The sequence below is a fragment of the Cetorhinus maximus genome, chromosome 12 (assembly GCF_964194155.1).
Source record: "Cetorhinus maximus chromosome 12, sCetMax3.hap1.1, whole genome shotgun sequence".
In the NCBI taxonomy this organism is placed as follows: Eukaryota; Metazoa; Chordata; class Chondrichthyes; order Lamniformes; family Cetorhinidae; genus Cetorhinus; species Cetorhinus maximus.
In genome coordinates, this window is record NC_135890.1 from 94,705,571 (window position 1) to 94,719,715 (window position 14,145).

Below are 14,145 nucleotides of genomic sequence, written 5' to 3' on the forward strand. Positions count from 1 at the left end.
CCCACAACATTAAGGATTGACCAGCCCCTGTGTCTCTTAAAAATTTTAACATCTTTACCTATTCCACCCTGTACACATGGAAAGACTTTTCCTTCACACACACAGTCTTTAAACATTTCTGCAACTTGCACCTCAGAATTCTCTTTGGTAAACTCTGAACACATTCCCACTTCTTTACCTATTGCTGATTTTTCTGTTTTACTTGTACACGCACCACTGGCTTTTCCTGTGTCTGAACCTCAGAACTCTCAGTACTTTTATTTCCATAACTTTTCTGCACCCCAATAATTCCAACAGATTTTCCCTGCAATTTCCAACACTAACCTGTGCCCCTTTATTACAATGAAAACACCTCAATTTTCGAATGTCACTCCTACCCTCAGCACCTTCCCTTACATTCTGAGAAAAAAACTTTCTGGGAATTTCCAGCTACTACTCCTCTTCCCTGACTACCCACCTTCCTTTCACCTTCCCACTTCCTATCTTTTTCGGATTTAAAAGGGTGACCAAAGAGATTTAGCCCTATGAACTAACTAATGATCATCAGCTATCTCTGCTGCTTGCCTTACAGTTTGAACCCTCTGTTCCTCCACATGAGTTCTCACTACTGAAGGAATTGAATTTTTAAATTCTTCCAAAAGAATTACTTCCCTAAGAGCTGCATATGTTGTCTCTATTTTTAACGCCCTTACCCATTGGTCAAAATTACTTTGTTTTACTCTCTCTCAAACTCAGTATAAGTTTGCCCAGGCTGTTTTCTCATATTACTAAATTTCTGCCTGTGTGCCTCAGGAGCCAACTCATATGCAGTCGAAATAGCCTTTTTCACCACATCATAATTCACCAACATTTCTTCTGATAGTGAAGTATATACCTCATGCGCTGTACCCATCAACTTAGACTGTAACAATAACGTTCAGTTCTCCTGTGGCAATTTCATCTATTTAGCTATCTTCTAAAATGAAATAAAGAATGCTTCAATATCTTTTTCCTCAAACTTTGGAACAGCTTGTACAAATTTAAACATTTGCCCACTGGATTTTAGGTTAATAGTTTTTTCATCATCAGAACTCTCCTCAGAACCTGATCTCTTTTTGAACTTCCTGCCTTTTAACCAAGTATTCCTGTCTCTTTCTTTCTCTCTTACCCTGGCCTTTTTTTCTTTATCCTTCTCTCTTGCCTGAAATTCCAGTTCCAGCTTCCTTTCTTTCTCCTGCCTTTCAGCTTGCTCCCTTTGAAATGTCCTTTCTCTTTTCTTTGCTTCTAATTCAAGTTTATTCAGTTCCTTTGCTTCTTCAAGTTCAAGCGTCTTCATTTGTAACTGAAGTCTCACTACCCCCAGCTGTGACTCACTAGTGTCAGGTATCACTTCCAATTGTAGATGCTGTGCTATACCTTTAATTATATCCCCAGTTATAATTTATTTGCCAACTCTTTTAACTTACTTTTGGATACAAACAAAAAACTGCGGATGCTGGAAATCCAAAACAAAAACAGAAATACCTGGAAAAACTCAGCAGGTCTGGCAGCATTGGCAGAGAAGAGCAAAGTTGACGTTTCGAGTCCTCATGACCCTTCAACAGAACTAAGTAGAAATAGGAAAGGGGTGAAATATAAGCTGGTTTAAGGGGGGCCGGGGGTGTTGTTGGGACAAGCAAGCAGTGATAGGAGGAGATAACCAAAAGATGTCACAGACAAAAGAACAAAAAGGTGTTGAAGGTGGTGATATTATCTAAAAGAATGTGCTAATTAAGAGTGGAGAGCAGGACTAACAAGGTAGCTCTAGTGGGGGTGGGGTGAAATAAACGGTGGCTGGAATACAATTAAAAATACTGGGAAAAGAAAAATCTATATAAATTATTGGAAAAAACAAAAGGGAGGGGGAAGAAACGGAAAGGGGGTGGAGATGGAGGAGGGAGTTCAAGATCTAAAGTTGTTGAACTCAGTATTCAGTCCGGAAGGCTGTAAAGTGCCTAGTTGGAAGATGAGGTGCTGTTCCTCCAGTTTGTGTTGAGCTTCACTGGAACAATGCAGCAAGCCATGGAGGAGTGGACCAGGGTGTCACAGAGGGAACGATCCCTACGGAATGCCATCACCCCCTACTCCTCAAACCCCACCTACGGCATCTCCCCATGCAAACGCAAAATATGCAACACCTGCCCCTTCAATTCCTCTCTCCTCACCGTCCAAGGGCCCAAACACTCCTTTCAAATGAAGCAGCATTTCACTTGCATTTCCCCCAACTTAGTCTACTGTATTCGTTGCTCCCAATGCGGTTTCCTCTACATTGGAGAGACAAAACGCAGACTGGGCGACCACTTTGCAGAACACCTGCGGTCTGTCCGCAAGCATTACCCAGAACTCCCTGTCGCTTGCCATTTTAACACTCCACCCTGCTCTCTTGCCCACATGTCTGTCCTTGGCTTGCTGCAATGTTCCAGTGAAGCTCAACGCAAACTGGAGCAACAGCACCTCATCTTCCGACTAGGTACTTTACAGCCTTTCGGACTGAATATTGAGTTCAACAACTTTAGATCTTGAACTCCCTCCTCAATCCCCACCCCCTTTCTGTTTCTTCCCCGTCCCTTTTGTTTTTTCCAATAATTTATATAGATTTTTTTTTCCCACCTATTTCCATTATTTTTAAATGTATTCCACCCACGTTTATTTCACCCCACCCCCACTAGAGCTACCTTGCTTGTCCTGCTCTCCACTCTTAATTAGCATATTCCTTTTAGATAATATCACCACCTTCAACACCTCTTTGTTCTTATGTCTGTGACATATTTTGGTTATCTCCTCCTATCACTGCTTGCTTGTCCCAACAACACCCCCCCGCCCCCCCCTTAAACCAGCTTATATTTCACCCCTTTCCTATTTCTACTTAGTTCTGTTGAAGGGTCATGAGAACTTGAAACGTCAACTTTGCTCTTCTCCGCCAATGCTGCCTGACCTGAGTTTTTCCAGGTTTGTGTTTTTACTTTTAGATACGTTTTGTAACCCAACCAGTTATTTCTTCTCCCAGACAAGTCTTAGCAATTGCCAAAGCTATCTCCGAGCCTCACCACTTATATAAAAAAAACCTCACCAACTCCTGAATTCAAATACTTCTCGTACTTGTAACCCTAAGATTCACCAATTCCAAACCAATCAAGGAATTACAAATATTATCGTGCCAAGCTCCCCAATTGTTATGACACAGCAGTTGGTGAAGGCTGAGTTGTTTAAATCCCAGAGGGAAACTTGAACAACTGTCATAACCTATATTTTCAACTGGTATGTTTGAGATGCAGTTCAGGAATAAAGCCACCAAGCCTCGGTTTTTTACATAAAACTAAATTAAACATTTATTAATTTAACAACAAATTTAGACACACATATATACATGTATACAAATTGCTACCATAATAACTTAAACAAATCCCCAAATTAATCACTCCCAGGTAAATCTTCACCAAGGCGACTATAACCCATGGCCTTTAAACAGACATCAGGCAAAGCACATTTGACCTTACGAATTCAAAATGAGGCGCCTTGCAATTTGGTTCCTTTGCAGACACAGCTCTTGGCTTACAGGCTGATTAGATCTTGAATGCCTCTGCCTCACACACACAAACTCCTTTCAGTTTATAAAAGCAAAAAACTGCGGATGCTGGAAATCCAAAACAAAAACAAAAACACCTGGAAAAACTCAGCAGGTCTGACAGCATCTGCGGAGAGGAACACAGTTAATGTTTCGAGTCCGTATGACTCTTCATTAGAACTTTCCTTAGTTCTGTTGAAGAGTCATACGGACTCGAAACATTAACTGTGTTCCTCTCCTTTCAGTTTATACCTAGCTTCCCCTTTGAATGTAAATTTTCCATTGTATTACTAGGTTTTTTAATTTTATCTCTCCTAACAATAATCCTTTCATTCTACCAATCTTATTAGTAATATAAACACATTGCTTGGTGTCTCCCAGCTAGGTGCAAGATTTTACCCATTCTTTTGAATGGTTTATTGAACAAATGCAAATTGCACTTTACCCTTTAACTTACGTTTATCTAATTAGCATCTCAAACTACTATACATCAAAGCACCCAGACTAGCTGGCTTTAATCCAGTTAAGAGAGACAAACACAAACATAGACACAGCCCTACTACAATTCCAATTTAAAAAACAATTTCCAGTAACATTATAGACAATCTCTTCATAACAGGAGAAACTTCTTCACTCAGAGTTGTGTATCTTTGGAACTCTCTACCCCAGAGGGCTGTGGATGCTCAATTGTTGAATATATCCAAGACTAAGATCGATAGATTCCTGGACACTAAGGGAATCAAGGGATGGGTTTGGCAAATGGCATCGGGGTTGAAGGTCAGCCTTGATCTTATTGAATGGCGGAGCAGGCTTGAAAGGCCCAATGGTACCCTTCCTGTTTCTTATGTTACGCACTATATTGTATACTTATCACCCAGGCTAGGGGCAGTTTAATTCTATATGGTAATGAGATTAATCCTGTTTTAAATTATTGCAGAATTAAATCTTTGAAGCTCCATGGCATTACTGGAAATGAAAATGTTTTGATCTGTTTAGCAAAATATGAAATACACTTCAGTTTATAAAAAATTCTAACATTTAAACTATTGTTCTCCTCTCCACAGACAGTCAATCCAGTGGTTCTTCACTAGACATACTACTTGCACTGCTACAAACAGAAGGAGCTAAAATTGAAGAGGAGACGGAGGTAAATGTTTCTCATGATTCAAACTTTTAATTGCAAAATTAAGGTGTTTGTTTAGTGAGTAACTGCCCCATAAATTATGACACTGAGAAACATGGAAATATTGAGGAAGTCCCAAACTGAATCTATTGTTAACAAAATAAAACCAGAATTACCTGGAAAAACTCAGCAAGTCTGGCAGCATCGGCGGAGAAGAAATCAGTCAACGTTTCGAGCCCTCATGGCTCTTCGGCAGAACTGAAGCATAGTTTCAACAAGGGAGAAATATAAATTGGTTTAAGGTGGGTGGGGGGGAAGAGAGACATTGAGGGTGTGGTGTGAGCAGATAATCAAAAGATGTCAGAGACAAAAGGGTCAAAGAGGTGTTGAAGGTGGTGGTCTTTGTCTGAGAAAAGTGCTAATTAAGAATGGAAAACAGGATATTCAAAGTACAGCTCTAGTGGGGGTGGGGTGGAAAGACTAAAGGTTTTAGTTTTATATTTAAAAATAATGGAAATAGGTGGGGAAAGAAGAATCTATATAAATTATTAAAAAAAAGGCGGGTGGGGGGGGAAAAGAAACGGGGTGGGGATGGGGGGAGGGGGAGTTTAAGATCTAAAGTTGTTGAATTCAATATTCAGCCCAGAAGGCTGTAAAGTGCCTAGTCGGAAGATGAGGTGCTGTTCCTCCAGTTTGCGTTGGGCTTCACTGGAACAATGCAGCAAGCCAAGGACAGACATGTGGGCAAGAGAACAGGGTGGAGTGTTAAAATGGCAAGCGACAGGGAGGTTTGGGTCTTTCTTGCGGACAGACCGCAGGTGTTCCGCAAAACGGTCGCCCAGTTTGCGTTTGGTCTCTCCAATGTAGAGGAGACCGCATTGGGAGCAACGAATGCAGTAGACTAAGTTAGGGGAAATGCAAGTGAAATGCTGCTTCACTTGAAAGGAGTGTTTGGGCCCTTGGACGGTGAGGAGAGAGGAAGTGAAGGGGCAGGTGTTGCATCTTCTGCGTGGGCATGGGGAGGTGCCATAAGTGGGGGTTGAGGAGTAGGGGGTGATGGAGGAGTGGACCAGGGTGTCCCGGAGGGAACGATCCCTACGGAATGCCGTCAAGGGGGGTGAAGGGAAGATGTGTTTGGTGGTGGCATCATGCTGGAGTTGGCGGAAATGGCGGAGGATGATCCTTTGAATGCGGAGGCTGGTGGGGTGATAAGTGAGAACAAGGGGGACCCTATCATGTTTCTGGGAAGGAGGAGAAGGCGTGAGGGAGGATGCGCGGGATATGGGCCGGACACGGTTGAGGGCCCTGTCAACGACCGTGGATGGAAAACCTCGGTTAAGGAAGAAGGAGGACATGTCAGAGGAGCTGTTTTTGAAGGTAGCGTCATCAGAACAGATGCGACGGAGGCGAAGGAACTGAGAGAATGGGATGGAGTCTTTACAGGAAGCGGGGTGTGAGGAGCTGTAGTCGAGGTAGCTGTGGGAGTCGGTAGGCTTGTAATGGATATTGGTGGACAGTCTATCATCAGAAATTGAGACAGAGAGGTCAAGGAAGGGAAGAGAAGTGTCAGAGATGGACCATGTGAAGATGATGGAGGGGTGGAGATTGGAAGCAAAATTAATAAATTTTTCCAGGTCCCGACGAGAGCATGAAGCAGCACCGAAGTAATCATCGATGTACCGGAGAAAGAGTTGTGGGAGGGGGCCGGAGTAGGACTGGAACAAGGAATGTTCCACATACCCCATAAAGAGACAGGCATAGCTGGGGCCCATGCGGGTACCCATAGCCACACCTTTTATTTGGAGGAAGTGAGAGGAGTTAAAGGAGAAATTGTTCAGTGTGAGAACAAGTTCAGCCAGACGGAGGAGAGTAGTGGTGGATGGGGATTGTTGGGGCCTCTGTTCAAGGAAGAAGCTAAGGGCCCTCAGACCATCCTGGTGGGGGATGGAGGTGTAGAGGGATTGGACATCCATGGTGAAGAGGAAGCGGTTGGGGCCAGGGAACTGGAAATTGTTGATGTGACGTAAGGTGTCAGAGGAATCACGGATGTAGGTGGGAAGGGACTGGACAAGGGGAGAGAGAAGGGAGTCAAGATAACGAGAAATGAGTTCCGTGGGGCAGGAACAGGCTGACACGATCGGTCTGCCAGGACAGTTCTGTTTGTGGATTTTGGGTAGGAGGTAGAAGCGGGCCGTCCGAGGTTGGGCGACTATCAAGTTGGAAGCTGTGGGAGGAAGATCTCCAGAGGAGATGAGGTCAGTGACAGTCCTGGAAACAATGGCTTGATGTTCTGTGGTGGGGTCATGGTCCAGGGAGAGGTAGGAGGAAACGTCTGCGAGTTGACGCTCAGCCTCTATTGTTTACTGATTTAATTAAGCCCAACAGTTTGGTGTCCCTGGGTAAAGAAGGAGGAACATATTCGCCCTGGCTTCCCATCGCTGTTCATAATCCAAGATGTCTAGGTGGAAGTGTGTGGAATGTGCTGAGAGTAGGACCAGGCTAAGTCCCGATTCTCCCCTTCATCATATGATCTGTTGACACTTCATCTGAAGTTCAGATTTTTACCATTTGCTTATTCTGTGTAGAAACTACGTCAAGGAAAAATGACACTGCTTACTAAAGACTAAACTAATTTGTCCAGAATTTTTTGTTCTTCAAATGCAGCATTGTTTCCACATACAGATGGAATATTTGCTAACTTGTACTTTTTTTAAAAAAGGCACGGAGGAGTGTTATTTTTAAATCATGTACCAAGGGTTTCCTTTCCTATTTAGTTTTGTTTAGATTTTGTTCCAGTAACCATTCTCAATTAAGCCTTTCTGAAGGTGGCAGCAACCAGCTCCACAGTGCATACGTACATCTGTGACGCAAGTAATCTTACTAGTTTCATTGCAGTGACAGAAATTAGATGGCTATACAAGCAGAGAGGAAGCTTCTTGAAAGGAAGTTGTACTGAATTAGGGATATGAGGAAAACTCTGTCTTCAAAGCAAATTATAACCTTATTCTGTTTGAAAATTTCCACATAAACAAAAAGGCCCAAATCTTCCATTCCCCAGGGGGTCGTACCCCAGAAGATGCACTGGGGGGACCCCATGAAAGTCCCCAGGCAAGGATTGCACAGGAACTGCCCGGGAAGTTTCAACTTCCGTCGGGCAATTACCCTGTGCCTGGAACCTTCCGAAACCGATTTAAATCGGAGACTTCAAATGGTTCCAACCCTCTTAGCAGAATAATGACCTAGGAGAAGTTAGAAGGATTAAAACCACTTCTAACTCCTGGGTAATTATGGTACTTAACACCGTCCCCATCCCCCAATTTCCCATCTGACCCATCCTCTGCCCACTTACCGTCAAAGTGGCTGGGACCTTTAAATTTTGGTTTACAGCAGCTAGTGCTGTAAAACGGAGTGTGGCGTCACTGCACATTTTTCAGGAGGCCCGGGTTGGAAGTCTGGGCGAGAAATGTACAACTCCAGATGTGGTTAAGTGAAAAGGAGCAGAGTGGAAATTTGATGGTGATTGCTACTCTATGGAAGTTCTGGGCCACTGTCTTTAGTTACTAAACTAGTGATATGTATATGGGCTGAAGCAACTAACGCAAGCATGATTTTAAACCAGGTTTATGCATTATTCAGTTTTTATGACTAATGTATTTGGTGGTATAGATTTTCAATGCTAAATTGGTGACTCTGATGTGATTTAAACCCAGCAGTAAATATGAAAAGATCAGTTTTAAATTTTAAAAAGTTTAGTTGTGCCTTTCCATTTAAACATAATTTTGTCATGTAATAAAATGTGAGAATCGCTAATATAAAATGTTCTTTACTTTTTAAAAAAAATGTAGGAATTGAACAAACTGTTAGTGGCTTTAATCTCTCAAATTTTCAGATCATGGCTCAGGAGTTTCTGGATGGTGAGGTACCCTTGGACGTTTTCATTGAGCGGTATCAGAATAAAAGGAAACTTGCTCATCAGCGACGGGTGAAAATTGAAAAGCTGCAAGAGATTGTCTTAAAAGGACCGAGGCTAACTCAGGCACGGTTACCACCGCTGCACAAGCAACCTGAGCCAATACAGACAAATCAGAATTCCAACTTTACGGAATCCAACACTCCTCCCACTGTTGTGCCTCGGAGGATTCCACCTCCCCCACCCACTGGAGCCAACCCCACTCCATTTGCAAGTGCGGCCCTGGGAGTTGAATCAGTACTTCCTTATCCAATTGCTGCTTTCCCTCCTATCCCACCAAGATCAGGGAATAGTGCTCCAATTCCCACATCTCAGTTAGGTTATCCACTACAATACAGGCCACCTTGTCCTCCGCCAGTCACTCAGAAAGCTGGACAACGTCCTCCTCAGCCAGGCTTTATTTTGCAGTAATCTTATAAAATGGGGTCCATTCTACTCTTTGCATAGGTGCTTTTAAATTCTGCTGAAATGTTCAGTGTCTGATAAAGTGTACGTGATCTATATTTCTTTGAGGGCGAATCACTACATTTGTTGGGAGACTGCAAATTAGACGTTTCCTCCAACATGGCATTTTTTTCTTAAGAATTTCAGAAAATTATGTATAACCGCAAAGTTCTATTTTGTGCGAACACTTTTGGATAAAATGTTCGAAGATGTAATGGGACCTTTTACCATAATCTTTCAATTTTATAATGCTTTGGAATCCATTGCACTTTTTTGGATAGAGACCTTAAGTGGAAACTCATTAGATTCAGATGATGCAAAAAAGGTAAATGCTGATATATGAAGTTCATTAAAATTTAGGAATAGCCCCTTAGCATATGGTTGATATAAATTTATTTGCTGATTCACATTTAGAACTAAGTTGATTTATTCCTGAAAACTTACCTTTTTCTGCTTTTATACAATGATTGGTATAGACATAGACTCTATAATCCTTGCAGGTCTCACAACCTGTTTGTCCCTGTAAAAAGGGTAGGATGATGTGTGTTTGTATGTTGAGTGCTCTATGAAGATTATGCCTATGTGATTGTATGGTTGGGTATAGTTTTCTTAAACTTTCGGCTGAATTTTACCATGTTTTTGAAGGGGAGAGTTTCATTGTATTTCGTTCATTTCAACACTAATGAAGCAGATTGATTGAATCTTAGTTATCTTTCACTTGAATGTTATACTAAAGTTTCTTAAAATTAGCTATGATCAAACAGGATTGGCCAAAAAACTGAAATTGAATTGTTGAATTGTCTTGCTGATACATGTATAAACCACTTTAAAACTACAAATCTTATGACTACAAAATTTGCTACTTTTGACTTTTAGCTTTAATTAAAAAGCTTGGTAGAAATTCGTCTTAGGCACTAGGGTAAAAAGGGAGGTATCGTGTCAAATGCCTGTTGCACACCCTGCCTTTTGAAGTCAGTGGATCTGAATATCGGGCAGGCTGTATACCAGCCCGTTGATGCAGTACCACTGAGGACTAATTTCTACCTCTTTTTAAAACATTATATTCTACAACTAACTACCCTTCTCAATTTTTCTACTGTGAAATGCTGGAGCTGGATTCTATTTCGATGACTTACCTTGTGATGAAACTGCTTTAAAATTGTGAAAATGTATAGAGTAAAATTTATAGGAAGTGTGTTAGATAACCCTGTTTCACCCAGATGTATTAGAAAAGTTGTTTTTCTTCAGATAAGTAAGCTGTGTTGCACATTTTATCCAATGTATCTGATCAATGATGCATGTTAAGCAATTCCATTCAGGGCTGAAAGCAGATGTGCTACTTCATTTATTTGCAAATTCAAGGTATCATATATGGCTGAATATTGAGTCTAGAACATACGTTTGTTATGTGCCTTAGCAATATTTGTTATAAGGGACAGTGGGAGATGTTTTACTTTGTAAACTTGTGATGCTCATGTGGGCAGCACTTAACTTTTCATAAAATGTATGTTTTTGGGGAACCAGAGGGATGGAAAGGAGAGTTGCAGGTAATCGGATTATTTGACTAAGCTGGTAGTGTGCAGTATATTGGAATTGTTAAATGACTGTAATCTCCTAATGTTGATACTAAAATTGAGCAAATTAGTTTGTGGTAAGATAACTCCTTGTGTGCTAAAAAATGTGCTATTGCAAGTGACTGACAGTCCAATCTCTTAACTGTTTTGTTATGACCCTGAAATTGCATGTTGAGTTGCAAAAATCCTTTGCCATATTTTGTCATTTACAACTCAGTCAAGTGATGTAGCAGTAGCAACATTTTTAATCTAACAATTGAGAAAATTGTTTGAGTATGGTTTGTAGGACAACTTGGTCAAATTGCTTAAGTTGGCTTGAAAGGACCCTAAGATTAACTATGTCTGCTACAATTTTTCATTCATCAATGATGGAAAACTGTTTATTAAATAGCTGGTAACTATGTGCCTACCATAGGAAAAACTCAGCACTTCAATTTCAAATGTTTTTTTTTAAAAAGTAAAATATTTGACAACACACTTTTTTGTGAAGTTTATAGTTCAGAACTGCTGTTACTAATGATTGTTGTAGGGATGAGCTACACAAAGTTACCTCAAAATATTTTAATCATATTCTATTAATAAAATCCAATGTACTATATCCATTTTCCTATGACTCTAGTTTCAATTCTTCTACATTATCAGTAAATGATGGCGTCTGTAATTACCACGTGAGTCATGAATTGAGTTTAATCTTCCTTTTAGCACTAAGTTCAAAGGTCAATGATACTTGGCAAGTGAGTAGATCTAAAGTAGAAATTAACAGCGTGCCACCTGTTTCTTTGATTTTTCAATGCAAATAGATGTTCGATTCTGGATTTTCATCCAAAATTGAGTTTTTTACAATCAGTTGTAAAAACCTTGGTTTTATCATTTGTGAGAATGGTGTAAAGTACAGAAATAGCTAAGGGGCATTTAACAACTCCTAAGTGCTCAAATTCCATCTACTGGTCTTTTAAGATCTATAATTTGTATTTAACTAGTTTAGGGATCTAATAATAAATTCACTTCTGTATTATTTAATACCCTAACATCTCACTCTGAAATTATATAATCCCTGCAGAATCACAACGGGATATGTGATCTACAATAGCAATAATTCAGATTTATTGTAATTTGTATATATATTTACCCCCATTTTTGTACTAAAGGTTATATCAGCTTAAAATTAAATTGAACTATGTACAATTTCTATAGAGTGACTGGAAATTATTTTCAAAGCACCTCAATGTACTGCCTCTGTACTATGGAGCACTGTTGACTTGGGCAGAGCCTAAACTTGGATCATTTATCTTTGCTTGATCATGGGTATGAATGGGATGTTGAAATTCTGTTGTGGTTGGCACACAAGATTAGTCAAATGGATTATTTATTAAGGCTGACTCATTGGGGTGATATGAAAAGTGCACATAACTCCTTGTAATTAAAACATTGATGCTTGTTGCTGTAATTTGTGACAACTGATCTAGTCTATTGTGAAGCTTGTTAACTCAAAATGCAGATGAATGGTTACTTTGTATTGGCCTACATGTTGTGCACATCTGCATATGCATAAACCTTTATATTCGCACACTCCTGAGGTACTTTGGACACTCTTCAGGCATTAGGGGAGGTGATAATTTAGCAATTTTTGTTTTTGAAGGTAAAATAACGAGGCAGACATGTTTAGAAACCAAATTCAAGTATCAGTGATTGGTCTAGAGCCCATCATTGATTGTGGAGGGCAGGGGTTATTTGCAGTGGGCCAGCGTTAGAAGAGCAAGGATATGTGCTGAGATGTAGTGCTGAAGAAGATTGTAGTGATGGGGGTAATGGAGAAGTTGGGTGTGCAGGAAAGAATAGAGCATGAAAAGTTATATTTGTGTAAGACAGAACTGGGGCAGTGAGGGTGTGTTAGAACAAAGAACAAAGAAAAGTACAGCACAGGAACAGGCCCTTCGGCCCTCTAAGCCAGCGCCGATCATATTGCCCGTCAACTAAAACATTTTGCACTTCCGGGGTCCGTATCCTTCTATTCCTATCCTATTCATGTATTTGTCAAGCTGCCTCTTAAACACCACTATCGTACCTGCTTCCACCACCTCCTCTGGCAGCGAATTCCAGACACTCACTACCCTCTGCGTAAAAAAACTTGCCCCGCACACCACCTCTATAGTTTTCTCCTCTCACCTTAAATCTGTGTCCCCTAGTAATTGACTCTCTTCCACCCTGGGAAAAAGCTTCTGACTATCTACTCTGTCCATGCCACTCAATTTTGTAAACTTCTATCAAGTCGCCCTTCAATCTCCGTCACTCTAGTAAGAACAATCTGAGTTTCTCCAACCTCTCCTCATAGCTAATAACCTCCAGCTCAGGCAGCATCCTGGTAAACCTCCTCTGCACCCTCTCCAACGCCTCCATATCCTTCTGGTAATGTGGCGACCAGAATTGCACGCAATATTTCAAATTATGCTGACAAGAAACTACAAGATTGTCATTTAAGATCATATCTGGATTACTAATGTCCTTTTAGGGAAAGAAATCTGGCCTGTGTGACACCAAGCCCACAGCAATGTGGTTGACTCTTAAATGCCCTCTGAAATGACCTAGCAAGCAGCTCTGTATTACCTTCCTTCTCGAGGCCAATTAGCAATGAAGAATAAATGCTTGTCTTACCAATGATGCTTATATTCTGTGACTGAATTATAAAAATTAGGAGCATAGGTGGGTTGATGTTCCAGTGAATGAAGTAACTAATTGCATATATTTGGATGCTTATTCATCATTGTGAATCATAACACTGAAATATATAGATGACTAATCTGGGGAAACGAGGCAATCGGGAAAGTTATTGAAGATGACCTAACTGGGCTGTGACATGAATGAAGTGTACCAGAGCTTGAGGTAGCACTCCAGGATAGGTTTGAGGGCAAAATTAGAATTCTACTGTCTCAATAGCTGAGTGGGTAATGATTCCTATCAACCAGAAAGTTTCCATGTTCAAATCCACATGGAGTTAGGTGATATCACTAGGGTTTGTGTGGGTATTACAACTCATTGGGCTGTTTCCATGAACAAAAAAAAAAGCCAGAAATAATGTTCCTGATCGCTTTGCCGTGATCCAAGGTGGAAACTGTGAACGTTGGCTGAGGACTTGAGCAGTTTCGACTGTGCTAAGAGGCATTCAGGCCAATTATAACTTCTGCTACTAACTCAGCACTGACCAGAATTTGAACATGCGACAACAGCACACCAGCTGTAAGAGTTGCCCACTGGGCAGAATTAACCCAATTACATCGATGAGACTGACACGAGTTTTAAACAATTACATTTATGTAACCCTATAGAATGCTGTTCTGTACATTATAGATCTTGGGCCAAATCACCTGGTCTGTGGGCCATCAGAGACTGGACATATAACCAGAGGTGTGCATCAGGACCCTACTAGAACGGTAAAAGGGGTGTGTCCCGTGTT

General features: G+C 40.9%; 1 protein-coding gene across 1 annotated transcript in view; it reads left to right on the top strand.

Annotated features, from left to right (window-relative positions):
* Window positions 1-11,292, top strand: part of vps37ba (VPS37B subunit of ESCRT-I a) — a 46,058-nt gene extending 34,766 nt beyond the window's left edge. The window contains exons 3-4 of the mRNA XM_078554117.1: window positions 4,648-4,730; window positions 8,596-11,292. Of these exons, the coding sequence (XP_078410243.1) occupies window positions 4,648-4,730; window positions 8,596-9,087 (575 nt within the window). The 3' untranslated portion in view covers window positions 9,088-11,292. The remainder of the gene's footprint in view (window positions 1-4,647; window positions 4,731-8,595) is intronic.
* The last annotated feature ends 2,853 nt before the right edge of the window (window positions 11,293-14,145 follow it).